Source organism: Muntiacus reevesi, chromosome 4 (assembly GCF_963930625.1).
Source record: "Muntiacus reevesi chromosome 4, mMunRee1.1, whole genome shotgun sequence".
Classification (NCBI taxonomy): domain Eukaryota; kingdom Metazoa; phylum Chordata; class Mammalia; order Artiodactyla; family Cervidae; genus Muntiacus; species Muntiacus reevesi.
Window position 1 is genome coordinate 118200572 of NC_089252.1, and position 27793 is coordinate 118228364.

At 59.5% G+C, this 27793-nt stretch overlaps 2 protein-coding genes across 10 annotated transcripts in view; one reads left to right on the forward strand and one right to left on the reverse strand.

Moving 5' to 3' along the window:
* Positions 1–4344: 4344 nt before the first annotated feature.
* Positions 4345–26063, forward strand: ZXDC (ZXD family zinc finger C). 5 transcript variants are annotated; one of them, XM_065934055.1, is made up of 11 exons: positions 4347–5252; positions 7469–7621; positions 7707–7785; positions 8539–8669; positions 13209–13379; positions 16128–16774; positions 17621–17683; positions 18114–18198; positions 24483–24607; positions 25004–25105; positions 25906–26042. In XM_065934055.1, the coding sequence occupies exons 1-11, from the start codon at positions 4397–4399 to the stop codon at positions 25990–25992; spliced, it is 2499 nt and encodes an 832-aa protein (XP_065790127.1). In that variant the 5' UTR covers positions 4347–4396; the 3' UTR covers positions 25993–26042. The 5 variants fall into 5 exon arrangements, with proteins under 5 accessions (XP_065790131.1, XP_065790129.1, XP_065790127.1 ...); XM_065934056.1 differs by lacking the exon at positions 17621–17683 and having other exon boundaries at positions 4349–5252; XM_065934057.1 differs by lacking the exons at positions 24483–24607; positions 25004–25105 and having other exon boundaries at positions 4346–5252; positions 25906–26063.
* The window catches only part of SLC41A3 (solute carrier family 41 member 3), a 28439-nt gene continuing 24848 nt past the window's right edge, over positions 24203–27793 (reverse strand). For all 5 annotated transcript variants that reach the window (XM_065934061.1, XM_065934064.1, XM_065934060.1 and 2 more), the window contains exon 11: positions 24203–27352. In XM_065934061.1, the coding sequence (XP_065790133.1) occupies positions 27143–27352 (210 nt within the window). In that variant the 3' untranslated portion in view covers positions 24203–27142. The remainder of the gene's footprint in view (positions 27353–27793) is intronic.

Sequence of the window (27793 nt, forward strand, 5' to 3'; positions counted from 1 at the left end):
GGACTTGTGGAAAATCAGAGGTGCCTGGGCTTCTGGCAGTGCTGGGTGCTACTGTGACAGTCTTGGGTGCCTTCTCCTTTCCTTGGTCCTCACCTGCTCAAGCCATCCTTGCAGGCTTCTGTTGCACATGGCGAGCGTGGGGTCCGGATGTAGAGGAGGGCTCCACTCTCTCTCCATGGACTTTCCAGAGTGGTCCCCTATCCTGGAGTCTGGGGCCAGAGTCCTGGGGTTGAAGATTTTTTTGCCTCCCCCCCCCCCCACTTTAAAGTTTTTTGACTTTGTCACCAATTTTTAGAAATTGGGAAATTTCACTTAAAAAAACAAACCCAGGTTTTGAGTTACTTGAAGTCAGGAGAGTAAGTGATACTTGTTGATACAAGTCTCCTTGAAGGTCACCCTGTTGTATGGATCTGCACAAACATTCCCTGTTTCTCAGGGGAAATGTGTGTGTTCAGTTTGAAGACCAGGACCTCCTGTCATCCTTTCCGCCCAGCACCCTGAGTCCTTCAGGGCCACGGCTGAGGGCCAGGACTCGGCCAGCCTCAGGGCAGGGTCTAAGGAGGCTTGTGGCCACGTTCGAGGGCTCCAGACCCTCCCTGGGCTCCCACCGAGCCCACCAGGGAGCATGCCCCTCCCCCCGTCTCCGCTGCCAGCAGGGAGAAGGGACGGCCGACACCCCCACGGGGCCCAGGAGGACGGCAGAGCAGCCGACCACAGACTTGGTAGCTGTGGAGGTGCCAGAGAAAGTGTGCCACTCCCACCGGCTCTGCAGCGACTGAGTCCCCAGCCCCTGCGGCCACTGACCTTCAGCACGCCCCCAGCGTTCGGGGCGGAGGTCAGGACATGTCTCTGCGCTCCGGGGACAACTGGCGCAGCAGGCCCTCTGTAGTCAGATATTTCCAGAGAAGTTGTTTGTGAACCCGGGTTCTGGCCTCTTACCACAGTTAGGAGAGCACTAAAAACCACTAGCTTAGATTCCACTCCCCACAGCCTGCATCCACCTTCTGCCAGCCTTCTGTAAGAAAGCAGGGGAGCATAGTTCACTCAGAAATGTGTTCATCGAAACAATGAAGACAGGAACCAACTGGCCTTGTTGGGAGTGGGCCTGGCTGCCTCGAGAACTGCAGAAGCCTCAGGGCCCTCGCTGGCGACCTCTGCTCCCCGGCACCTAGGACTGCCCGGGGACAGACTTTCCCTGCTGGCCAGCCCAGACCAGGGCAGGAGGGCTCTGCGCTGTTGCCCTGGGCTTTCCAGAGGGGACCCCTGTCCTGGGTCTGGGGCCAGACCTGACTTGGGGATGTGTATTATTTGCCCCCCACACCTTTAAAATTTGACTTTGTCACCAATTTTTAATAATTGGGAAATTCCACTTAAAAATCCAGATTTGAGTTACTTCAAGTTGAGTTTAGGTGACAGCGTGCGCTCGCCGCCCCTGCTCAGTCATCACCTGGAGGGCTCTGGGGCCTGGGCTTGTTTTATCCAACTTGCCACAGTCCCCACCAGCCTCTGGGACTTCCCAGGGCGTGTGAGTGGTAAAGAAGCTGCCTGCCAGTGCAGGAGACAGATGAGACATGGGTCTGATCCCTGGGCCAGGAAGATCCCCTGGAAGAGGAAATGGCAACCCACTCCAGTTTCTTGCCTGGAGAATTCCATGGACAGAGGAGCCTGGTGGGCTACAGTCCACGGGGCCGCAGAGAGTCGGACACGACTTAGTGACTTAGCTCACACACGCCATCGGTCTCTACGGCGCGGCCGGCCATAGTGTGTTTGCTATTCATTCCTGGACAGGAGCTGCCTATTTCTTACTGGGGGTAGGCCGCCTCATGACCGGAGGGGTGACCTTTTAGTTTTCTACCCTGACCTCCATGGAGGGGAGAGGGGCTGCCAGCATTTCACTTGGCACAATATCCTCAGTGTTCATCCATGTTGTCCCATGTGTCAATATTTCCCTCTTTTTTAAATATTGAAAAATCTGTTGAATCCATAATCACATTTTCTTGAGTTGGCCAAAAAGTCCACCTATTCTGGTCATTTCATATGAATGGAATCACGCAGTACGTGGTTTTGGGGGTCTGGCTTCTTTCCCTTGGTGTGTTTTCAGCGTTCATCTGTGTTGTAGTGTGTATCAGTACTTCATCCATTTTTGCGGCTAAATAATATTCCTTTGTGTGGATAGGCCATATCTTGTTTACCCCTGTGTCTGTTCATGAACACTTACCTGTTTCCATTTTTTAACTGTAGCAGTATGCTACTGTGAACGTTCACATATAAGTGTCTCTGTGGATGGATCTTCACTTGTCTTGGATGTATGCCTGGGAGTGGAATTGCAGGGCTATAAGGAAATTCTTCCCAGGTGGTGCTAGCGGTAAAGAACCCGCCTGCCAGAGCAGGAGGTGTAAGAGACATGGGATCGAGTCCAGGGTCAGGAAGATCCCCTGGAGGAGTGCATGGCAACCACTCCAGTATTCTTGCCTGGAGAATTTCATGGGCAGAGGAGCCTGGTGGGCTGCGCTCCATAGGGTTGCAAAGAGTCGGATACTGCTGCAGTGAGTTAGCACACAAGGAAATTCTGTCTTTAACTTTTGGAGGAACTGCCAACCTTTTTTACACAGCAACATTCTCACCAGAAATACATGAGGGTTCCAATTTTCCCACACCCTCACCAACACTTGTTCTCTGTTTAAAGAATTGTAACTACCCTCGTAGGTGCGAAGTGGTATCTCATGGTGGTTCCCAGTTGCATTTCCCCGATGACTAATGAAACTGAGCTTCGTTTCATGGGTGTATTGGCTAGTTCTTATTTGGAAAAATGTTTATTAAGATCTTGTGTGTATTTTTAAATTGGGTTGTCTTTGTGATTGACTTACAAATTTTTAAAAATATGTTTTGGATAGTAGATCCCCACCAGATACACAATTTGCAAATTTCCTCCCATATTATGGGTTATCTTTTCACTGTTTTGTTCCTGTTCTTTGATTCAAATTTTTTAACTTTCACAAAGCCCAGTTTGCTTCTTTGGGCTTTTGGTTTCACATCTGAGAAGCCATTCCCTCATCCAAGGTCACAGAGATCTACAGTTATGCTTTCTTCTAGCCATTTTATAGTTACAGCTCTTAGGTTAGACCTGGGATCCACTTTGAGTTCCTTTTTGTGTCTGATATCAGGCAGAGGTCCAAACCCTCTCTGCTGTGTGTGACTATTCAGTGATTCCAGAATTATTTATTGAAAAGACTGTTGCCTTTATTGAATGGTCTTGGAAAAATTTATTTTTGGCACAAACATATATATATGTAGGTTCAGTTCAGTTTAGTCACTCAGTCGTGTCCGACTCTTTGCGACCCCCTGGACTGCAGCACACCAGGCTTCCCTGTCCTTCACCAACTCCCAGAGCTTACTCAAACTCATGTCCATCAAGTCAGTGATGCCATCCAACCATCTCATCCTCTGTTGTCCCCTTCTCCTCCCACCTTAAATCTTTCCCAGCATCAGGGTCTTTTCAGATAAGTCAGTTCTTCGCATCAGGTGGTCAAAGGATTGGAGTTTCAGCTTCAGCATCAGTCCTTCCAGTGAGTATTCAGGACTGATTTCTCTTAGGATGGACAGGTTGGATCTCCTTGCAGTCCGAGGGGCTCTCAACAGTCTTCTCCAACAGCACAGTTCAAAAGTATATGTAGGTGTGTTTCCTATTCTTTCCAATATTGTTGATGTACTTTTTTTGGGGGGGTGCTGCACCTTGGGGTTTGGGGGGTCTAAGTTCCCTGACCAGCTGTGGGAATGGAGTCCTAATCGCGGGAACTCCCGAAGTCCCTTATTCTCAAGGTGCTTTTTATAATAAAGCGGTCACCAACGCACCGCACGTCGGCGGAGTCTCCAGCGCTGGCCTCGGGGCTCAGCTGTGGCGGGCGCCCCAGGGTCTCCGTCCTTACGGGCCGCACAGGAAGAGGGACGAAGGACACCAGGGCGCCGTGGACACAGACCCTGCGTGGATCCCGCAGGAGCGGGGGGCGGTGGGGCGGCGGCGGGACGTCCGGCGAGGGGAGAGAGAGCCGGCGGGGCCGCTCGGGTAGGGAGCGCGGGGGCCGCGGGGTCATCGCCCTAGACGCGCGGGAGGGACGCCGAGCCTGGCGGCAGGGCCGCAGCGAGTGGCCGCCGGACGGCTCCGCCCCTCCAAGAAGGCTCCGCCCCGTGTGACGTCACGCGCCCGGCGGACCCTGGGCGACTCCCGCGCATGCGCGCCTGGGCCGCTCCGCCGCGCGCTTGGGCGCTGACCAGCCGGCATCGCGCACGGCGTCGCACACGGCGTCGCGCTCGGCGGCCAGTCTGCGTCGCGCTCGGCGGGCGTGCGTGCGGGGCGGCGCTTCCGGCGAGGCGGTGGCTGGACGCGCCGCGGCCCAAAATGGACGCGCCGGCGCTGCTTGCTACCGCGGCCCCGGATGCGCTAGGGCCCCAACTCGGCGGTGGCCCCGGCCGGCCCCGCAGAGCCCCGGGCCCCGCGCGCCGCCGCCTGCTGCTGCTGAGGGAGCCAGAGGGCGGCGCGCGGGACCCGCGCTGCGCGGACGCCGGGCCGCCGGCCGTCGCCGGCGGCGACTCTCTCGTGGTGCTGCTGGACGTGGCGCGCGGCGCTGCCGCGGCCCCGGGGCGGCAGGAGCCGGAGCCCGAGCCCCGAGCCGCCTCGAACCCGGCCGGCCGCGCCGCGCAGGCCCCCGGCACCGCGCCCCTCGGGGGCCCCGGGTCCGCCGGCCCCCAGGACCTGCTGGTGCGCCTGGAGCGCGGCGTCCTTGCGCTGGCCGCGCCGTCTCGGGGCCCGCCGCCCGGCCAAGAGGCCGGCAGCCCGGCCGAGGCCCGCCGCGCGCCCGCACGCCCCGGCTACCGATGCCCCGAGCCGCAGTGCGCGCTCGCCTTCGCCAAGAAGCACCAGCTCCAGGTGCACCTGCTCACGCACGGCAGCGGCCAGGGCCGGCGGCCCTTCAAGTGCCCGCTGGACGGCTGCGGCTGGGCCTTCACCACGTCCTACAAGCTCAAGCGGCACCTGCAGTCGCACGACAAGCTGCGGCCGTTCGGTTGCCCGGTGGGCGGCTGCGGCAAGAAGTTCACCACCGTGTACAACCTCAAGGCGCACATGAGGGCGCACGAGCAGGAGAGCCTGTTCAAGTGCGAGGTGTGTGCCGAGCGCTTCCCCACGCACGCAAAGCTCAGCTCGCACCAGCGCAGCCACTTCGAGCCCGAGAGGCCTTACAAGTGCGACTTTCCCGGTGAGCGGCGCGGGCGGGGTGCGGTGTCTCCTCTCCCCCCGCCCCGGGGGCGCGGCGGCTCCCGGACCCCGCTTGGCCGCGAAGTAGCTCGGGGAATCTCGGAGCCCTCCCCCGGGTGCGTCCGATGAGCGAGACCGCAAGCCATCTTCCCACCTACGGAACCAGAGGCAGGTCTGGTTACTGGGAAACGCTCAGTCCGGCTTGCGGGCGCGCGCCCCTAGCTGCAGGGACTCTGGGTCGCCCGCGCACCCAGCGCGAAACATTAGGGCGCCCCAGGGGATCAACGCCCGCTGCGGCGCCTCCGCCTTTTATGCCGTTAAAACCTTTGTTTCGTTTGGACTTTATGGTTGTGTGAAGTTCTGAAACTCGTCTTCATCTTCAGATGGAGACTCCCGGCGTGGTGGGTCCGGTGGGTGAGTGCCCGTGGACTCTTCACCCGGATAGGCGGCTCCAGCTGCGGAGGGCGTGTGCCTGCGAAGGAGGGGCTGGGGACCCGGGGCCGGGCTGCGGAGCCAAGGCAGGGAATGCGGGCAGGGGGGAGGCTTCTGGAGGGCCTTCCTTAAAAGAGAAGCTGGAGTGTGCGCCCGGCGATCGGTTGATGAGTTGTGGACCGGGAATGCGCTCCGCATAGTGTCCAGGTCATGGAAGTGTACAGGAATGAGGGATTTTGAAAGGGCGGAAGAAAAGTCAGATGTTAGGGAGTTCTCTCTGATCTTCCCGAGCGCCCTGGCCGGTCCTGTGCACCCCGTCTCCGTGGAGAGCATGGCTGGAGGGCACTCGCTCTCTGTCCCGCACTCGCTCTCTGTCCCGCACTCGCTCTCTGTCCCGCACTCGCTCTCTGTCCCGCACTCTAGTGAAAAGCTCAGAGGGCATCCATCCGAGCACAGTGCTAGCAGGATCTGGGATCCACCTTCTCTGGGCACGGGGTCACCCTGGATTTTGAAGTGAATGATCTGTGAGGTGTCTGTCCTGGGTGGGTGAGCGGAAGGAGGAGAGGGACCAGTGGGATGTTCCAGACCGCAGGGGCCTGAGGGCTGATCCGGGTGGAGGCCATGGGTCGCTGGGGTGGATTGAGGCGCTGGGTCCTGTGGCTTCTCCGTCGATCGGGGGAGGGTGCGTCTTGCTGAGGCAGACGCTGATTTTGCTTGTTCAGATGTGTCTACCTGACCGAGGGGGCAACGACACTGCAGCCTAAAGTGAGGATTGGCCGGGGCGCTGGGGAGAGACAGATGTGTACGGGAGGAGGGGTGGGGGGCGTTTGGGGAGATGAGCGTTTCCCCGCTGAGTGTCGCTGCAGAGAGGAGGGGTGCCGGGCTCTGCACCCCGTGGAGGCCCCGGGAGGGCTTGGGAGGGGCCGCAGCATCCACTGCTCACGGGCATCTTGCAGCCTCGTGTGTCGTGCCTGATGTGAGCACTGACCTTTTCTGTCGAAGGAGAGCTGGTAGTTTAGTAGCTAAGTTGCGTCCTGCTCTGCTTCTCCATCAACAGCCTGCTTCTTCCGCCAGGCTTCTCTGTCCATGGGATTTCCCAGGCAGAAATACTGGAGTGGGTTGCCGTTTCCTTCTCCAGGAGATCTTCCTGATCCAGGGCTCAAACCCAGGTCTCCTGCATTGCAGGTGGATTCTTTACCAGGGAGCCAGCAGGGAAGGAGCTGATGGCTTCTCGCTCTCCCCAGAGGAGAGCTTAGTCATGTTCCAAGTCCCATGGGTCAGCCCAGGTTGAAGATGCAGGTGGGAAAAGGCCATCTAAGCGCAGATGAGCCTGGTGACTCGTGACAGAGCAGGAAACCCCGAGGAGACGGGCCAGAGCGAGGAGGAGCTGGCAGTAGGGGCTGGTCTGCCTCCGGGAGGACGTGCACAGGGGTGGGGTGTGCCTGACTCCACAGGTGAGGGGACCTCAGGTGTTCCTGCAGTAGCTGGCAGCCCTTTCAGACTTAGCCCGACCAGACAGAATCTGGTTCCTTAGTATCTGGTTCATCTTGTTGGGTTTACTGGTCGTTGAGTTCCCAGCGCACCTGGAGGGTCTGTCGGGTGGCTGCGTGGGGTGGGTGGCCTGTGAACTGCCCCGAGCCGCCCCAACTTCAGCCTCCAGGGAGACCCCCGAGTCGTCGTCCTCGCCACCTGCCCCCGTGCGAGTGGCGCCCGGGCGTGACTGGGTCAGCTCTGTGATGTGCCTTCTGCCCCACCAGTGAGCAGGCTCTGTGTTTTTCTGCTCAGGCTGTGAGAAGACATTTATCACCGTGAGTGCTCTGTTTTCCCACAACCGGGCCCACTTCCGGGAACAAGAACTCTTTTCCTGCTCCTTTCCTGGATGCAGCAAACAGTACGACAAAGCCTGTCGCCTGAAAATCCACCTGAGAAGCCATACAGGTAATGAGCCGGGGATGTCCGGCCCCCGCCCAGCATCCACACAGTTCCTGGTTGTAATCACGAGGCATGGTTTTTCTTTCCTAAGGTGAAAGACCTTTTATCTGTGACTCTGACAGTTGTGGCTGGACCTTCACCAGCATGTCTAAGCTCTTGAGGCACAAGAGGTAACCTTTACATTTGGGTTGAATTCTTCGTTTTGAAAACGAGTGAGTTATTGGTTAGTAGCAGAAGCCTGTAGATGGGATAATCTGTGGATTTCTTTCAGTTATAAAAAACACGTGTGGGTAACTTGGAAAATTCAGAAAGTTCATAAGAAGAAAACCACACAGAATCCGATCACTTAGTTTTCTCTGTGTTTACTTGTTTTTAAATTTAGTTAGTATGCTTAACACGCAACTTGATCTTTAGAAAAGTCAAGGTTATAGACTAAGCCTTCCTCGTGCTGTCATCACTTCTGTGGTTGTGGTGACCCCTTGAGGGACTGGGCCTTGTGCGGGTGACCCTGGCGCTTGGCCTTTGTCCTGCATTTGGCCTCTCAGCAGCTCTGACTCTGAAGCACGTGTCCTCCTGTTTTGCCTGGGGACCCAGAGAACTAGGAGGTGTTCTGTCCTTGCCCAGCCGGGGCTGAGGGCGTCTGCGCAGAGAAAGACCATGTGCGTGTCAGGCGAGCTTCCCTGCTGCAGGGACAGCCTGTGTGGTGGCTGGTGGCTGAACGGGGGAGGTGGCTGCTCCTCCCTGCGTGGAAGCTCTGTGGTCGGCTCCATGAGGAAGGAGGACTTCTGCCCGTGAGGGCTAGAGACCAAATCCAGGCTTTTCTGAGATGGGTTGTTTCCCCTGTGATGGAGAGCTCGTGGGTGGGTGCGTCTTGCAGAGCGGTGGTGGCGTGCCTGGTCACCTCGCTGCCGTCTGTCCCACAGGAAGCATGATGACGACCGCCGGTTCCCCTGCCCTGTCGAGGGCTGCGGCAAGTCGTTCACCCGGGCCGAGCACCTGAAGGGCCACAGCGTCACCCACCTGGGCACCAAGCCCTTCACCTGTCCTGTGGAAGGTAGGTGTGAGCGGCCCCACGGCCACCTGGCGCCGCGGGTGGATGCGTCTGAGGTGCCATGTGGGCCAGGGGTGGGGTGGCTCGGCAGGTCTTAGCCGGGGGCATGCGTCTTGGGAGCAGAGTGCTAGCAAGGCAGGTCCAGAGTCCGACTGCTGGACCCGGGACCCGGGGCTGTGGCTCTGCCGAGTCCCCGCTGGTTTGATGGTTTTAAGGATTTGGCGTAATACTATGGGGAAAGCTCCATTCAAAGGAGACACTACAGACCCACTTGAGGCTGAGTGTTTCCTGGAATGTAGCGAAGGTACCCCAGTGGTCTAACCAGACACAGACCTGTGTCTCCGCAGGGCTCCAGTTGGGGGGCAGGCCACAGGTGCACAGCTAACGTGTGGGGTGCTGGGGGCATGGGCTGGGAGCCTGACTCCCGGGAGCCGGGGAGGGGTTGGAGACAGAAGTGTGGCTGGCGGGCTGAAGACGGCCTGGGCCTGGCGGGGCTTCTCCCGGCCCAAGTGTGTGCGGCATCGTGGCCCCCTGGGAGGGTGGGCGGGAGTTGGGATCTGCAGGGAAGTTTGTTGGGGTTGTTGCTGCCTTTCCCTTGGGCGGGGTGACTGGGTAGAAGCCTGAGGACTGTGTGGGAACGTCTTTGTGAAGAGATGACACGAGACACTCAGGAGGAGGTGGTCATTGACACACGTGGACGTGCGCGCGTGCTGCTGGGCATCAGGGAAATCCGGGCTAAAGAGATCCTTTGGGCTGGCCCAAAGGTTCCTTTAGCTTCTAAGTAAAAATAAAAGACACTTCTCTCACATTCACGAAGAACTCTATTGAACTTCTTACCCACTATTTTGTTCAACTACCTTCTGCCACTTTTCAGCTGGCATCATGATTCCATCTTTCCCAAACTCCCCCCCCCCCCCCCCCCACCGCATAGCATTATTTATTTCAAGGTCTTGTAGCCCAGTAAGAACACGGTGGCTGGCATTTACAGCGTTTGGGGAAGCACTTGTATTCCCCTCCAGCCGTATTCTCTGGTTCATTTGCAGCAAGAACATCAAAACAAATGCAGCTAGGACAGTTCTTTCTGTTTTGTTCAGAAACTGGAGGAACCCACTTTTCCACATTCTACAGTAGCCTCATAGAAAAACCAGTCAAATAGAAGACATTCTCATTGAGTCTTCATTCAGGTTCTGAATGCACTCACATCTTCCACTGGATCCAAGGAAGTGGGTCATTGGAAAATCGCTTGTGTCAGCAACTCTTGTGAATCAGAATTACATTCTCGCGGGGCAGTCCCTTCAGCGGGCCAGCATTACCTTGCGCCCCCTGTTCTTTTTCTTTAACTTTTCATTTTATGTTGGAGTCCCCCTAATTAGTCCTTGGCCATGTTGTGAGAGTTTCAGGTAGATGACGAAGGGACCGGCCGAGCGCACACACACACCTTCTCCCCAGCACGCCCCCAGCACCCCCAGGTGGCCCCGTGGCCCTGAGTGGGGCCCCGTGTGTGGGGCACACGTGTGTGAAACGCGCAGTGTGTGCATGGGGCGCTCCACCCCCTCCCGCCATCCTCCCCAGCACCCATGAGCTTGTTCTCCCAGCCTTTGAGTCTGTTTCTGTTCTGTGAGTGGGTGAGTTTGTACCATTTCTTTTTCAGACCCCATATATGAGGGGTGTCGTATGATATTTCTCCTTCTCTTCCTTTACTCAGCAGGAGAATCTGTAGGTCCTCCACGCTGCTGCAAGTGGCCTCTCTTCATCATGTTTAGTGGGTGCGTAGTATTCCACGCTAGGCATGTCCCACATCTCCCTTATCTCTTCCTCTGTCGATGGACAGCTTACCTCCACATCCTGGCCCTTGCAGACAGTGCTGCAGTGAACACTGCGGTGCGTGTATCCTTTTGGATGGTGTTTTCTCTGCATGTGTGCTCCTGAGTGGGGTTGCACGGTCGTATGGTGGCTCTCTTTTCAGTTCCTGAAGGACCCCACACTTGCACAGCAGCTGTACCAGCTGACATTCCCGCCGGCAGTGTGGGAGGCTCTGTTCCCTGCGCATCCGCCTGCGTTTACAGTGTGAGGGTTTGGTGCGCCTGGGCGGGGCCTTGGTTGCCCTGCGGGCTTTTCTCTAGTTGCTGCGAGCAGGGGCTGCTCCTCCGCTGCGGGGAGCGGTGGCGTGCAGCCTTCAGCGCTTGCGGCTCCCGGGCACTGGGGCACAGGCTCAGTAGTCATGGCACGTGCTTGGCCTTAGTTGCTCTTAAGACGGGTGGGATCTTCCCAGGCCAGCGGTTGAAGTTGCCTCTCCTGCATTGACAGGTGGCTTCTTCACCACTGAACCATCAGGAAAGTCTTGTTTGTGGATTTTTTGATGATGGCCCTTCTGAGTGGTGTGAAGTGGTACCTCACTGTAGTTTTGATTTGCATTTTCCTGATAATTAGCGATATTGAGCATCTTTTCATTGTGCCTCTTGGCCATCTATATGTCGTCCTTGGAGAAATGTCCATTTAGGTCTTCTGCCCATTTTCTGGTTGGGTTCTTTGTTTTGTTGATGCTAAGCCTCAAGAGCTGTTTATAAATTTTGGAGACTGAGCTCGTGTCAGTTACATCGTTTGCAAATATTTTCTTCCTTTCTGTGGGTTGTCTTTTTGTTTCATGGTTTCCTCTGCTATGTAGGAGCTTTTGAGTTTAATTAGGTTCTTTTTTTTTTAAATTTTTTAAAATTTCCATTATTCTGAGAGATGGATTGAAAAAGATACCGCTGTAATTCTTTTCAGAGGATGTTCTCTGTTTTCCTCTAGGAGTTGTATAGTGTCTGGTCTTTAATCCATTTAGCTCTTTAATCCATTGGGAGCTTATCTTTGTCTGTGGTGTTAAAGAATGATCTAATTTCTTTTTTTCTTTTACTGTGTAGCTGTCCAGTTTTCCCAGCACCATTTGCTGAAGAGACTTTCTTTGCAACATTGTGTAGTCTTGTCTCCTTTGACTGTTTAGTGTGTGGGTTTATTTCTGGACTTTGTATCCTGTTCATATGATCTCTGTTTCTGCGCCTGTGCCATACTGTTTTGGTGCCTGTAGCTTTGTGGTGTGATCCACACAGAGTCAAGGAGCTGGAGTCCTCCAGCACTGTTTTTCTTTCTCAGGATTGTTTTGAGGATTCAGGGTCTTTTGTCTCCATACAAGTTAAAACATTTTTTTGGTTATAGTTTTGTGAAAAGTGTTGTTGGTGATTTGATAGGTATTGCACTGAATCTGTAGATTGCCTTCGGTAGTATTTTGTCCTTTTGACAGTGTTGATTTTTCTGCTCCATGGACCTGGTATGTCTGTTTGTATCTTTGCTTCCACCAGCGTCTTATAGTTTTTGGAATGCGTGTCTTTCGTCTCCTTAGGTAGGTTTATTCCTGCATAGTTTATTTTTTCTAATATGTTGATAAATGGAATTGTTTCTTGAATTTCCCTTTCTGATCTCTTGATGTTAGTCTCTAGAAATGCAACAGGTTGCTGTGCATTAATTTTTCAACCTGCAGCTTCACCAGATGCCCTGGTGAGCTCCAGCAGTTTTATGGTGGCATCTTTAGGATCTTCTGTGTATAGTATCGTGTCATCTGCAAACAGTGGCAGTTTACATTCTTCTTTTCCAGTTTTCAATTCTCTTTGGTTCTTTTTCTTCTCGTGGCCTTAGCTAGGAGTTGCAAAACTGTACTGAATAAAAGTAGCAAGGATGAACATCCTTGTCTAGTTCCTGATCTTAGAGGAAATGCTCTCAGCTTTTCACTGTTGAGTGTGATATTAGTTTGTTGTGTGAAGTGAAGGTTTGTTATGTATGGTCTTTATTATGTTGAGGTGTGTTCCATCTGTGCCCACCTTCTGAAGTGTTTATCATAAATGGATGCTGAATTTGTCAGAAGCTCTTTCTGCATCATTGAGATAATCATGTGGTTTCTATTCTTCTGCTTATCGGTGTGCTGTGTCACACTGACTGATGTGTGGATCCTGGAAACCCTTGCATCGCTGGGGAGAATCCCACTAGATTGTAGTGTGTGACCCTTTTAATGTGTTGTTGGATTTGGATTGCTCATTTTTTAATCTTTTTGAGCAAAGAGCTCTTCCAGATGCCGTCTACAGTCTTCCAGGGAATTGAAATTTCTTCCGTGGAGAGAGTGTGCAGATCAAGTAACTGGACCTCTGAAGGTGTGGTGTCTGTCACCTTCAGGTGACAGAGCAGGGAGGGTGACTCAGAATTCCTCGGCGGGCGGTGACCGTCTGTCTGGCCGTCAGACGTCAGAGGCGCCTACGGTCTTGGTTGCCCTGAGGGGGAGCCTGTGTCCCGTTGCCTGACTCTGCACGCGTTTCCCACGAGCGCTGCTCTTGCTCCTGTTGGCCCTGGTGTGGCCGCCGGCGTCTTGGGGTGTGACCCAGGGCAGGGGTCCTGGTGCGGCCGTCGCGTCTTGGGGTGTGGCCCGGAGCAAGGACCCTGGTGCGGCCGTCGCATCTTGGGGTGCGGCCCGGGGCAGGGGCCCTGGTGCCTCACGCAGCTGTCCTGTCTCCCCAGGGTGCCATGCCAGGTTCTCGGCGCGGAGCAGCCTCTACATCCATTCCAAGAAGCACCTGCAGGACGTGACTGCCCCGAAGAGCAGGTGTCCGGTGTCCAGTTGCGACCGGCTCTTCGCCTCTAAGCACAGCATGAAGGCCCACGTGCTCAGGCAGCACCGCCGGCACCCAGGTGGGCCCCCGGCGGCCCGAGGGCGCGTCCTGGGTGCAGCCGCTCGCTGCGTCCTGGATGCCCGGCCCGGGGCCCGTGGCTGCCATGCCCGCGGCCCCGCGTCTGCCCGTGCTGCCTTGACCCTCTTGCCTGCCCGGCCTCAGGGGCTTCCCCTGCCTGGCCTGGGCAGTCAGGGCTCCTGAAGCTCGCCTTGACCTCATCCTGTGTGCCGAGCTGCCCCTCCACCACCCCTGTCCCCTCCAGCTTCTCTTGTCCAGCCCTGCCCGGACAGTTGTGGAGACAGAACAGACTGTTTCTGGATGAGCGCAGGGGCAGAGCGCAAACTGCGATGAGCCCCGCGGTGACTCTGCACACGGCGCTGGCTGTCCTGACCCCTGGGCGCTGGTCACTTGGCAGCCTGGCTTTCCAGCCGTGAGCCCAGGCCCCCGGGTGTGGCGTGCAGGGGCTGGGTGGTCGGGCAGTGGCCTCTCCCCGGAGCCTGGCGGCTGTGCTGCTCCTGCAGCGCCTCGAGGGTGAAGTCCTGGCTGCAGTCACCTGAGCAGCTGCTGCTGGACTCTGTTCAGGGCTGCCTGCCCACCTCGAGCACAGCCGCCGCCCGCTCTGTGCTCCTGGGAGGGGAGCTGGAATGTAGGGCATGTAGGGAAGGGGACTGGGACTGTCCACGTCTGTGACGCGACGCGGTCTCGTGTCGGGCGTGAACGTCCCGGGCCTGCGACGTGACGCAGTCTCGTGTTGGGTAGGTGAGGAAGTCTGTTGTGGGTGGGCAGGGACTCACGGCTCGACGTGACTGTAGGTGCTGGGGAGTGTGTGTCTGTCGTGGAGGAACCCTGCCTGGCCCTGGAGGGGTTGGGTCTCCTCACGCTGGTCCTGGGTGGAGTCACACTGGGTGGAGGTGGGGCAGGGCAGTGCTGGCGTGGAGGGAGCTGGTTGCCTTCACGTGGTCGGTGTTACTGTTTGTGTACGGGTTGTGAACATCTGGCTCTCGCACGTGGCAGGTCTCCAGTAAACTCATGGAATTAGCAAAAGGCTAAGGAAATTTATGAGCAAGTTGGTGCTTCTTGATGTTTGCCTAGATTCAGTTCAGTTCAGTGCAGTCGCTCACTCGTGTCCGACTCTTTGCAACCCCATGAACCACAGCACGCCAGGCCTCCCTGTCCATCACTAACTCCCGGAGCCCACCCAAACCCATGTCCATCGAGTCGGTGATGCCATCCAGCCATCTCATCCTCTGTTGTCCCCTTCTTCTCCTGCCTTCAATCTTTCCCAGCATCAGGGTCTTTTCCAGTGAGCCAGCTCTTCACATCAGGTGGCCAAAGTATTGGAGTTTAAGCTTCAGCATCAGTCCTTCCAATGAACACACAGGACTGATCTTTAGGATGGACTGGTTGGATCTCCTTGCAGTTCAAGGGACTCTCACGAGTCTTCTCTAACACCACAGTTCAAAAGTGTCAGTTCTTTGGCGCTCAGCTTTCTTAATAGTCCAGCTTTATACATCCATACATGACTACTGGAAAAACCATATTAGCATTCTTGATCTTTTCATAGAGAGCTGAATCAGCAAGGTTGTGTAGGAAACTGGAAAGTTTTGGGAAAGAGACGTGTTTCCGTTTTTACCATCTTCAGAGAGCCCCTGCCGTCTCTCTAGAATGTTCCCTGGTGCTGAATGGTGGTTGAGGCCCCAGTGGGTGGGCCCAGCGTCTAAGCTCCGAAGCAGCACAGCTGCGGGCAGAGGCTCTCCGCGTGGCTGGCTGGCCTTCGCTTGCTCGGGGACGGCGTCTGTGGCAGCGTTCCTCCCCGGGTCCCCAGTGGAACCTCGTAGCTGCTCTGCTGCGGCGTCCACGGGGCAGTGTGAGCTTGGGGCTGGCTCCAGGTTGGGGGGTGCTGGCCGCTGCAGGAGAGGCCTGTCACAGACCCGCTGGCTCCTCTGCCAGATCTCGTGCTGCCGTTGTCCTGGTGGCTTGATGCCTGGCGAGCAGTCGCCAGGATTTGGGATGATGGGTGTTCTTGCATCTGAACTCCAGCACGGACGTTCAGTGACATCCTTTAATGTCGCCATCGTCCCTTCCCCCGAGGGTGACCTCAAGGCTGGTGCTCCTTCACTGAGGAGCAGTTACTCGAGTGCTGGGCGCGGGTGCCGCTGTGGTCAGGGGAGGCCACTTGGGGGCCGGGCCTGTGCCTGCTGTGGGGCGGGGTCGTCTGGAAACAGGGCGGCTCTCCAAGCCCATTGGGAGCCACTCTGTCCAGGGGGCCGTGGCCTGGGCTCAGCGCGCAGGGCCTGTTGTGCATCTCTGCAGCCCGGCCGGCCAGCTCGCCCCGCACTCCTCCCCGTCCTCCCCCCTCGAGCTCGGGAGAGGCAGAGAGCAGGCTGAGAGGTGGCCTGACAGTCGACCCCAGAAGGGTCCCCGAGCCGCAGGGTCAGCGTGGCCTGAGGTTGGTGGTTCGTGGTCCATGAGGGGTCGGTCTCCCCGGGCACTGCGGGATGGCGCGAGTGAAGGGTGCGGAGCCTGAAGGACTCGGGGTGAAACGTCTCGCTGTTACTTGGGAGCGTCAGTGGCTGGGGGAGGACCCGGGGGCTCAAGGCTCTGAGCCCCCATGCAGGGCTCCTTCCTGCAGAGCATGGTGCCTTCGGGGGCCGGCAGGGGCTGCGGGGGGCGTCCACATTCCCTCGGTGTGTCTTGTCCACGTCTTAAGCGCAGATGGCCCTCCCCTCTCTGGTCACCATGGTCACCAGTGTTCCTTCCTTTTCAGATCTCTTCCCTCCGCTGGGGGCTCCGAGCTCGCTGATGCCCAGCAGTGACCCTGGCAGCCCCGGGCAGGGCGAGTTCAGTCACGTGGACCTGGCGGTCCTCTTCTCCGACCCGCCGGCCGACGGCAGTGCTGCCCCTGGGGCCCCTGACGAGGCGCTGGGCGCTGGGATCCTGACCATCGATGTGACTTCTGTGGGCGCCTCTCTTGGAGGGGACCTCCCTGCCGGTCAGGCTTCCTTCGGGCCAATGGACCCGCTGGTCTTGGTAGCCCACGGCGACATCCCACCTGGCCCGGAAAGCCCCCTTGTCCTCGGGACGGCAGCTGTGGGTTTCCAGCAGGGCGGCCTCGCCACGGACGACATGCCGGCCATGGGTGCGGGGGCCCTGGGCTGTCTGGTGGCCGTGCCTGTGAAGAACTTGGGTCAGGACCCCCAGGCTCTGACCCCAGGTGGCCCCCAGGGAGCCAGCAGTGTTCCGGAGCCACTGGTGCCCGTCAAGGCGGAGCCAGACTCGCCCCCCCGCGCCCAGCCTGGCTGGCAGCAGGAGCCAGGCGAAGGGGCGTCGCGGCCTGTGGAGTCCAGCCCCTTGGAGCAGAGCGGTCCTCGGAGAGACGCTAGACTTGCGGCGGCGACCGGCGGCTTCTACCTGGTACGAGGTGCCCTGGGGTCACCAGCTTCTAGCTCGGCTCCTGCCCCATCGTGCGGTGTCCTGGATTAACCCTCTACTGCAGACGCTTCCTAGGGGCTTGCGAGAGCGTGGCGCCCCGGCTACAAGTCTGGAAACCCGAATTCCTGTCTCGAATCTGGAACGGACTAGTGTTTGTGACCTTGAGCAAATCACTTAACTTGTCCGAGCCTTCAGTTCTCAGTTATTTCTGAAATGAGGGGCTTTTTGACACAATTTCTAAGGTCTTTTCAAATCCTATGATTTTGGTGATAAAACATGTCTTTTCCTGAGAAAAGCTGGGATGTTCACAGTGTTGAAATGTCCTGGTGTTTGAGTGTATCATGTAACAGCAGGTCCTCAGACGGACTCCTGACAGAGAGGAATTGCGACATCACTGTGTCTAAAGATTGATGGACGTGAAAACCAGGAAAAATTACCAGTTAGGACTGACGAGAAAAAGAGAGTGGTCTGGGAGTTCTGTCTCTGGAGGGTTATGATGGCCTCTCCACTTGTGAGGCCTGACGCTCGCGTGTTACAGCTGCGCTCGTGTCGGTCATGTGTTCGCTGTAACTTAGAGTAACGTAATCAGAGTCTTGGCACAGGCTTTTCCTCAGCCTCAGGTGGGAGCAGTCAAGTAGCTTTCTCTTTGTGGTGCAGGTTAAATTCGATAGTGATGTTTATGTTCAAAAAGTTAAATCTTACTTTGCCACGATTTAACAAAGAGCTAATCCATGGAGTCAGCGTCCACCGTGAGGGACACAGCGGTGGCCGAGGCCCAGGGTCAGCGGCACGTGAGGCTGATCCCGACCCTGTCCGTTTTCTCGCTAGCTGTGTGCTTGGGGCTGGCCTGGCGTCTGGGAGCCCGGAAGGCGCGCGGAGAGGGGGCCGCAGGTAGGCCCGCGACCCCAGGGATGAGGGTCGGCTGTGTCCCCATGGGGCTCCCAACCCCGCGCCCGTGGACCGGCCCCTCACGGCCCCTGGGGCAGCCCCGGGAGGTGGAGTGCAGCCCCGGAGGTGGAGGCCGGCCCCGAGGCCACGGGGCGGGGTTCGGGTCGTCACCAGGACTTGGGCTCTGTGTTTCAGGCAGCAGAGGGGTCTTCGGCTCACAGGCTGGTTTCCGTGTGAGGTGTTTGCGTGTTTTAGACTCCGGAGGAATAAGCGTTGCCTCTGTGGATCAGAGTCCCATCGCAGCTCTGACTGGGCGCCCGTCACCCGACCTGGCATTCTATCCTCTGACCGTGAAACACATCCTCTGCTCACTCGCCCCCTGCTGTTCGGGTCCCAACTGATGATGCTGTTTTTTTTTTTTTTTTGGATTCAGGAAGGTGGAGGCTCAGCGAGAACTGATTCCCAGTCCATTCAGCGAGCCCAGGAGAAGAAGCAGAGAGGCCCCGGGAGCCGCACTGGTGAGGCTGCGTGTGCTGGGTGGGGTGTGTGGGAGCCCGGGCGGGGGGCTTCTGGTTTTAAAGCGTCAGCCGCTTTGTGGGGTCTTTAAAACACACTGAGGGGACTGCACGGTCCGTGCTGGTTTGTGAGCTTGTCTGTCCGGGGCGGCCGCGCTCGCTGCGTTGTGATTCTGACGCTGGCTTCCTCCAAAAGCACCACGTGAGATATTTAGCCACAGCTTGTCTCAAAAGTGTAAGAGGCGTGTGGGGTCAGCGGTGCTCTGGCGTCCGTGCGTCTCTTCTCCGTATGATGATGGCACGCTCTTCTCTGCCAGCTCTCTTCACGTAAACCCTGCCCCGTGGCGCCCGCGTGTGGTCGGTGTTCACTGTCACTGGAGAGGAGGCCCCCAAGCCCTGGGGTGGCGGGGGCACAGATGGGGTGGGGCCCGTAGAGACAGAGCTGCCGGGGCGGAGTCTGCAGGGCGGTTTTCTTTCTTTGTTATTACTTTTGTTAATACTTCAGCGTTAACTTTTTAGAAGCCAGACACTTAGAAACATACCAGACAGGGTCATCACTTGGTTAGAGGTTACCAGCTGGCCTTGCTTTCAGCTTGGCATCTCGCTTGTGTCCCGTTTTCAGCCGTAAACGCCGTGAACGTTTGCACATCTGTGTGTTCACGGCGCCCGGGGAGGCTTTGTGCTTCGGGTCTTCGACATCCGTGCACCCTCCCTCGCCCTGGTCTCTCCTCTGTGTGTGTGTGCGTGCATGCGCGCAGACTTGCAGAGTTGGGGCGGTGTGTCAGCTGGTTGGCGGGACTGTCAGCATGCAGGTCCCTGTATCTCATGTTTCCAGTCACCCAGCTGGAGGCTGTGCCCTGGCGAGTCAGGCCGGGGGCTCCATCCGGCCCCTGAGGCCCGGGCTCTGGGCCTGCCGCTTCCTCAGGACTTCAGAAGACGCTGACTGATGTCCCCCCTCAGTCACTTTCAGCTAGCAGATTTCTGCTCACACAGGAGGGTCAGCAGCAGTGTCCCCAAATCTACCCATGTTCAGGATAAGGAGCCTGCTGGCTTGTCTGTGTCCTCTGGGGGTGGTTGGCTATGTTTACTTGCTCGGTGATTGAAGCACTGTATTGGCTTTCAAGGGAAGTAGAAGTCTGGAGCCTGCCAAGCATCCAGGCTTCTCATGTGAGACAGGGGGCGCTTCTCCTTGAGTGTGAAGGCTCACACCCCCACCCGCAGCTCGAGGCCCCAGACAGCCAGCCGGGGGGGAGCTTAAGTACGGGCCCACCGTCCCTCTTCCAGAGCCCTCGGGCCAGCCATGTGTTTCCCCAGAGCCTTGATGTTTGTAGACGCGTAGAAACACGCTTCCCTATGCTTTGTCCCTGGCCATGGTGCCCGACACGTCACCTTGCCGCCCCTCCCCAGTGTGGACCTGTCCCAAGATCACGCATCTCTGCACGGCTGGGGAAGGGCTGGGCCACGGTCCACTGATGGCGCTGGTGTTCCGTGCATGGGAGAGGGGCCCTGGGTGAGAGGGGAAGGGGGTCCCCCCGGGTGAGAGAGGAGAAGGGGGCCCCCCCGGGTGAGAGAGGAGAAGGGGGCCCCGGGTGAGAGAGAGAAGGGGGCCCCGGGTGAGAGAGAAGGGGGCCCCCAGGTGAGAGAGGAGGGGGTTCCCTGGGTGAGAGAGGAGGGGGTCCTCCAGGTGAGAGAGGAGAAGGGGCCCCGGGTGAGAGAGGAGGGGGTTCCCCGGGTGAGAGAGGAGAAGCGGACCCCCGGGTGAGAGAGGAGAAGGGGCCCCGGGTGAGAGAGGAGGGGGTCCTCCAGGTGAGAGAGGAGGGGGCCCCCGGGTGAGAGAGGAGGGGGCCCTGGGTGAGAGAGGAGAAGGGGGCCCCGGGTGAGAGAGGAGGGGGCCCCCGGGTGAGAGAGGAGAAGGGGGCCCCGGGTGAGAGAGGAGAAGGGGGCCCCGGGTGAGAGAGAAGGGGGCCCCCAGGTGAGAGAGGAGGGGGTTCCCTGGGTGAGAGAGGAGGGGGTCCTCCAGGTGAGAGAGGAGAAGGGGCCCCGGGTGAGAGAGGAGGGGGTTCCCTGGGTGAGAGAGGAGGGGGTCCTCCAGGTGAGAGAGGAGAAGGGGCCCCGGGTGAGAGAGGAGGGGGTTCCCCGGGTGAGAGAGGAGAAGGGGGTCCCCCCAGGTGAGAGAGGAGAAGGGGCCCCGGGTGAGAGAGGAGGGGGTTCCCCGGGTGAGAGAGGAGAAGGGGGTCCCCCCAGGTGAGAGAGGAGAAGGGGGCCCTCCAGGTGAGAGAGGAGAAGGGGGTCCCCCCGGGTGAGAGAGGAGGGGGCCCCGGGTGAGAGAGGAGAAGGGGGCCCCCCCGGGTGAGAGAGGAGGGGGCCCCGGGTGAGAGAGGAGAAGGGGGCCCCCCCGGGTGAGAGAGGAGGGGGCCCCCAGGTGAGAGAGGAGGGGGTTCCCTGGGTGAGAGAGGAGGGGGTCCTCCAGGTGAGAGAGGAGAAGGGGCCACGGGTGAGAGAGGAGGGGGTTCCCCGGGTGAGAGAGGAGAAGCGGACCCCCGGGTGAGAGAGGAGAAGGGGCCCCCGGGTGAGAGAGAAGGGGGCCCCGGCTGAGAGAGGAGGGGGTCCTCCAGGTGAGAGAGGAGGGGGCCCCCGGGTGAGAGAGGAGGGGGCCCCGGGTGAGAGAGGAGAAGGGGGCCCCGGGTGAGAGAGGAGGGGGCCCCCGGGTGAGAGAGGAGAAGGGGGCCCCGGGTGAGAGAGGAGGGGGCCCCGGGTGAGAGAGGAGAAGGGGGCCCCGGGTGAGAGAGAAGGGGGCCCCCAGGTGAGAGAGGAGGGGGTCCTTCAGGTGAGAGAGGAGAAGGGGCCCCGGGTGAGAGAGGAGGGGGTTCCCTGGGTGAGAGAGGAGGGGGTCCTCCAGGTGAGAGAGGAGAAGGGGCCCCGGGTGAGAGAGGAGGGGGTTCCCCGGGTGAGAGAGGAGAAGGGGGTCCCCCCAGGTGAGAGAGGAGAAGGGGGCCCTCCAGGTGAGAGAGGAGAAGGGGGTCCCCCCGGGTGAGAGAGGAGGGGGCCCCCAGGTGAGAGAGGAGAAGGGGGCCCCCCCGGGTGAGAGAGGAGGGGGCCCCGGGTGAGAAAGGAGAAGGGGGCCCCCCCGGGTGAGAGAGGAGGGGGCCCCGGGTGAGAGAGGAGAAGGGGGCCCCGGGTGAGAGAGGAGGGGGCCCCCAGGTGAGAAGGGGGAAGGGCGCCCAGCTGAGTGCCCGCCGCGCCAGTGGCAGCAACCCCTGTGACGGTGACTGGCGTCTGGGCTGCAGGCCTGCGCCCATGGACTGAAGGCGCTGGGAGGAGGGTCTGTGTGACTCTTCAGTTAAACGTGTGCTGACCGAGTGGGCAGAGCTGGTCGGGCTTGACCTCGTGAACACGGTGACGTGCCAGGCGCTGACCAAAACTGGGCTCGTTGTTGAGCCCCGTGGACCCAACTGTCACTAGGTGTGAAACAGACTCCAGTCACAGTGTCTAGAAGAACCAGAGTTTATTTCTGATCCACTCGCGTGATTTTTCCTTAATTCTCCCATTTAAGCAGCATGCGCGCCCACAGTCGTGCATGAAGGCGGAGCTTGGATCCCAGCTGGGGTTTCAGAGGTAACACGGCTCGCGCTGCGCTGTCAGTGCCAAGGAGAGAGGGGGTTCAGACTCACCTCATCTTTACGATGCTACCTGGTGATGAGGAGGAGACACACGTCATGTAAACCTTGCCTACTTTAAAAACATGTTTGCCACACTGGGTCTTAGCTGTGCACACGGGCTTAGCCGGGTCACATGGGGTCTTGGCTGGGGTGCACACGGGCTTAGCCGGGTCACACGGGGTCTTAGCTGTGCACACGGGCTTAGCCGGGTCACACGGGGTCTTGGCTGGGGTGCACACGGGCTTAGCCTGGTCACACGGGGTCTTAGCTGTGCACACGGGCTTAGCCAGGTCACACGGGGTCTTGGCTGGGGTGCACACGGCTTAGCCGGGTCACACGGGGTCTTGGCTGGGGTGCACACGGGCTTAGCCGGGTCACACGGGATCTTAGGTGTGGTGCACACGGGCTTAGCCGGGTCACACGGAGTCTTGGCTGGGGTGCACATGGGCTTAGCCGGGTCACACGGGGTCTTACCTGAGGTGCACATGGGCTTAGCCGGGTCACACGGGGTCTTGGCTGTGGTGCACACGGGCTTACCCGGGTCACACGGGGTCTTGGCTGTGGTGCACACGGGCTTAGCCGGGTCACACGCGGTCTTAGCTGTGGTGCCACGGGCTTAGCCAGGTCACACGGGGTCTTAGCTGTAGTGCACACGGGCTTAGCCAGGTCACACGGGCTCTTAGCTGTGGTGCCACGGGCTTAGCCGGGTCACATGGGGTCTTAGGTGTGGTGCACGGGCTTAGCTGGGTCACACGGGGTCTGACCTGAGGTGCACACGGGCTTAGCCGGGTCACACGGGGTCTTAGGTGTGGTGCACACGGGCTTAGCTGGGTCACACAGTCTTAGCTGTGGTGCACGGGCTTAGCTGGGTCACACAGTCTTAGCTGTGGTGCACGAGCTTAGCTGGGTCACATAGCCTTAGCTGTGGTGCACACGGGCTTAGCCGGGTCACACGGGGCCTTAGGTGTGGTGCACACGGGCTTAGCCGGGTCACATGGGGCCTTAGGTGTGGTGCACACGGGCTTAGCCGGGTCACACGGGGTCTTACCTGAGGTGCACACGGGCTTAGCCGGGTCACACGGGGCCTTAGGTGTGGTGCACACGGGCTTAGCCGGGTCACACGGGGTCTTACCTGAGGTGCACACGGTCTTAGCCGGGTCACACGGGGTCTTAGGTGTGGTGCACACGGGCTTAGCCGGGTCACACGGGGCCTTAGCTGTGGTGCACACGGGCTTAGCCGGGTCACACGGGGCCTTAGCTGTGGTGCACACGGGCTTAGCCGGGTCACACGGGGCCTTAGGTGTGGTGCACACGGGCTTAGCCGGGTCACACGGGGCCTTAGCTGTGGTGCACACGGGCTTAGCCGGGTCACACGGGGCCTTAGCTGTGGTGCACACGGGCTTAGCCGGGTCTCACGGGGTCTTGGCTGTGGTGCACACGGGCTTAACTGCTCCACAGTGTGTGGGCTCTTAGTCCCCCAACCAGGGATTGAACCCCCACCCCCTTTAATGGAAAGCAGATTCTTAACAACCACAGACATCCCCCCATCTTGTCTGCTTTTAAAAGTAACTTCAAAAGATGCAATATTTGGGGCCTGCCTTCATTATTCCATAGTGGTTTCATGACAGGGGCTACCCTTATATGCCTTGAAACGACTTGGCGTGCAGCTGTGTCCATTTGGGTGTAGAACGAGGTCAGACCCTCCATCGGGGTAAGTCTGATTGTACCACATGGGCATCGTCCAAAGCAAATGAGCTGAGTCTGCAGCTCAGCTGCAGAGTTGGGATGAAGGTATGTTTAAAGCACGTGAGCATTTTGTTAAAAAATTGTTTTGACAGCAGTCTGCAAGCTCACACAGACACGAGCTGCCTGGAGCATGCTGGCGGTGCTCTCCTGATGTGTCAGCGGGGTCTCCCCTCTGATGTTCGTAGTTAGCAGTTTAATGTCTTGTTCCCGATGGGTTTGCACCACTAACTACAGTGGTGACTCAGCTTTTCAGATGCAAAACATTCACTCCTAGAAAGCGCAGTAAAATAAACTTTAAAAATAAGTGGAATTGCCATTTATGGACATGTTTTTAGCAGGGAAGTGTGCTAGGGTGAGGGAAGACTTGAAAGCGTGACAGGGACTCCTGTAAAATTCCAGCAGAGGCCGGAATGTGGACCCAGAGGCCATGCAGGGGCCGGGGGCGGGGCGTCTGCAGTGAGACCCCGCAGGCGTGGCCGTGCCCCTGGGTGGCTTGTCTTCCGTGCGAGGCCATTCGGCACCCGAGCGCGCCTGTCCGTCCCGCCATCTAGGGTCAGGGCCCTGTTCCTGCGTCAGGGGAACCTTTCTGGGGTTGGGTGCTTGTCTTCTTTGTGGTCAGTGTTTTTCTAAGAGTATTGTTATGAAACAAGACAGTGATGGTTTTGTGAAGGAAGTGGGACTGGAAGGGCCGCTGAGCAGGTGTCGGGGTGGGGGAGGGGGGAGGCAGCTTCCGTCCTCCTCCCGGAGCGCTGTGCTCCGTGTGTCAGGGAGCCCGCGTGCCCCTGGTTGGCGGGCGTGCAGGGTGAGGCGGGGTCCACCCCAGAGGGCGGGGGCCCGCGCGCCGCCTGTGTGGAGGACGCAGGAGGTCGTGCTCTATTTCAGGAGCCGCCGGGGCCTCTGCACCGAGCCCGGGGGACGGCGATGCCTGTGCCGGCCCAGGAGCCTGGCTGTGGGGCGGCCTCACCGTGCCCGGCGCCCTGCCCTGCGTCCAGGTGCAGCTGCTGCAGGTGAGGGCACGCGTCAGACACCCACCAAGCCCCCACGCCCCGGTCTGTCACGCCGCGGTGTCCGTGCTCTCCCTGGTCAGCATCTGGGCTCCCCATCTGGCGGGACGCAGTCGCCTTCAGCCTTGCCTTCCGGGGCTGGCAGGGGGTGGGGAGGGGAGAGGCGTCCACACCAAGGATGCTCAGCTCTGACCCCTGGCGCATCTTCACTGAGCGCCTTTGTGTTGGCGGCTGTGGGCCTCGGGGCTGAGCAGGGCCATGGGAGCGGGGAGGGCAGGCGGCCGACCCCCAGCCCCAGACGCCGTGGGCCTCAGGAGGGCGGGCTGAGCTGGCACGGCCGCATCCACGGGGCAGCCTCCTGGGACCGGGGTCCCTGACACGGTGCTCTTGCTTCCGCAGGACGAACCCTCAGGGGATGGGGTCTTGCCCCTGGCGCTCAGCCCGCAGCCTCCCGCCTTCCACCCCCTGCTTGCTGTTGACCTGCCCGTCTACGTCCTCCAGGTTCGGCGCCCTGTTCTCTGGGCTGGTCGTGCCCCATGAAACTCGTCCCTGAGGTGGACTCGCCCTGGGCCTCTGGCCACGTGGCCACAGTGTTTTCTGAAGGGGTGGTGAGGGTGTGAGCAGTACAGGCTGAGCCTGCAGCTCGGGTTCACGTGTCTTGGTGGGCAAGGTGGGATTTCATGTATTCCAGTTCATGTGTTCAGGCCTGTGAGAGTTGGGCTGGCTGGGTTTCAGCCTTTGCGGATAGGCCCAAGCATGTTAAATGGTTTGCTGGGGTCAGTGGTTAAGCTGCGTGTGGGCGGCAGTGGATAATTCAGATTTGGATAGATAAGGGTGATCTCTGTGCTTTATCAGATTTGAAACACGTATGTAAAAATCAAATAGTAACTTTGGTTTTCTTATATTCAACTTGGGCTGTGGCATTAGAAGTGGACATTGGATGGAGCTTGGAGGCCCCTGGTCGCAGCGTCCGGAAGGCCTCACAGCATCCCTCCACCCGCGGGGCGGCCCTCATCTTGGGCTCCTTCCTGGGGCGGCAGGGGGTGGGTGCTGATCAGTGTCCCTGGAGGTCTTGAGCCCAGTGCTCGGGCGGCTCCCTAGAGGCGGCGGCTGGAGCCCATGCACGTGGGGCTGGCTGGGGCGGGGAGTCCCCCCTCTGAGACCGGGGTGGGGACAGAGCTCACCTCTCTGCAGTTTTGTCGGTGATGGAATCTCTCCCTTGAAGTGACACATGCTTGAACTGGGGGAGGGTGAGCGGGTTCAGCCTGGGCAGCGAGCTCACTGCTGTGCTTGCTTTGCAGGAGGTGCTGCCTGCGGGCGGAGGCGCAGCGGGGCCCAAGGAGGCGCCATGCTCGGGAGGCGCGGCTGGTCTGCAGGCCCGGCCGTGACCCACCCGGCCGGCCGGGGTGCTGCTGGGCGGCCAGGCCCGTTCTTCAGAGACTCCGGGGCACGGTGTTGAGGGTTTCTGCTCCTCTCCGTCAGGGACGGTTGGGGCTGGGCCTCCCGCCCTGGCTGCGAGAGCAGGTGCTGGTCTCCCTGCTCGGACACGGGGAGGTGGGGCGCCCTGAGGACAGCAGGGCCCCTAGCCGACAGGCTGAGGATGCAGGGGGCCCTGCAGGCTCTGCTGCAGCCCCCACGCCGGCAGTGTCGAGCTTCCTTAGTTTTTATTTGGGCGTCGGTGTCTCGTGGCAGCCGACAGCGGTTTGCAGAGCTGTCCTCCGTGCACCGAGGCGCGTGCCGGACCCTGACCCTGGCCTGGGGCCACTCAGGTGTGCGCCTGCCTGCGGGAGGACGCGAGCTGTGACCGTGCACGGTTACTGCCTGCGGGGGGACTGGACTCAGGCCCCCGGAGCTGGTCTCTGTGCCTTTGCAGGTGTTGTCGTTCAGATGCTGGTGGTTCTCACTCTGCTTTCTGTCTCCTGAAGCGTGGGCCTGGGCCTGTGGGAATGACCCCGCTTTCCATGGTGACCCCCGGTGTCCTGCGGGGGCAGGGGTGGGGGCTGCGTCCTCATCTGTAGATAGATCTCAGCCACCTCACCAGCACCTCACCTCCCTGCTTGTTCAGAGTGCCCGGGCCAGGGTTGGACCTTCGTCCCCCGAGGTGCTTGGGACCGGCTTCTGTTTCCCATGCACTGAGGTCCCTGCTGCTTGGGCCCAGCTCTCCGCGTGAGTGAATAAAAGTTTTTGTAGCCGAGCCGGAAGCTGGGCATTCTTTCCCTTGACCGCAGCGCTAGCGTCCTCTCCTCGCCGTGGTTTGGGGCCAATCCCCTCCCCTTGGGGTGGGCCAGGCGTCCGTTCTCACCTTTATCCTCCTCTGGTGGTTTAAATCTAAGCAGAGTTTCTGCTGACGATCAGAGACGCTGGGAGCAGAAAGGAGGAGCAGGCCTGTCCCCGGAAGAGGGGGGAGGATGGCCCTGTGGGCTGAGGGCCCCGCCCCCGCGCACCCCATGTGTGCTGGGCAGAGGCTGGCCCGCCCTGGGGTCTGGCTAGAAGAGCTGCGTTGGGTCCCGTGGGTGTGAGGGAGGGTCTCCCAGGTCCCTAGGAGGGTCCAGGCGCTGGGTCCAGGGGGCCGCCCAGCCGCGCCCCAGTCCCCAGCAGCCCGTGGATGAGGAAGCAGAGCGCCAGGAGGCCGGTGCCCAGTAGGTCGCCCAGCCCCGTGAGGTACGGGATGCAGTGGTCGTCCGGGTCCAGGGCCCGCCGCCATGCCAGCCGGACCGCCACGTCCGCCAGGTGCAGCAGGACCGTCACCTGTGGGGGGAGAGGCGGGGTGACGGCCGTGCAGGAGGGGCCGCCGGCCTCCGGTTGGAGGTGCCGATGGGCGTGCCGTCCCGGGCCCCGTGCCGCCCCGGCTCCCCTCGGCCTGAGGCACGTCTCTGCCCAGAGCCTCAGGCCAGCTCTACTTCTCCGGCTCGCCAGAAGCCTGTGTGGAGGCGCCCTGTGCGTAGTCAGGCCTCAGGCCCCGAAGCCGCCTGTCCAGGCCATCTTGCCCAGCGCCGCTCTGGACGGCCTCCTGGGCTCCCTGCCTACCCTGTGGGGTCACAGCCGTGCCGACGCGCCCTCCCGGGGCCGCCTCCAGGGCCTGGGCAGGTAGGCTGCCAGCAGAAGCCCACACGCACCCTTAGGAGCCCCTGGCTGGCCTTGCCCATCACGGGACCCAGCCTCCGCCGCTGCCCTGCCTCTGCTGGGGAG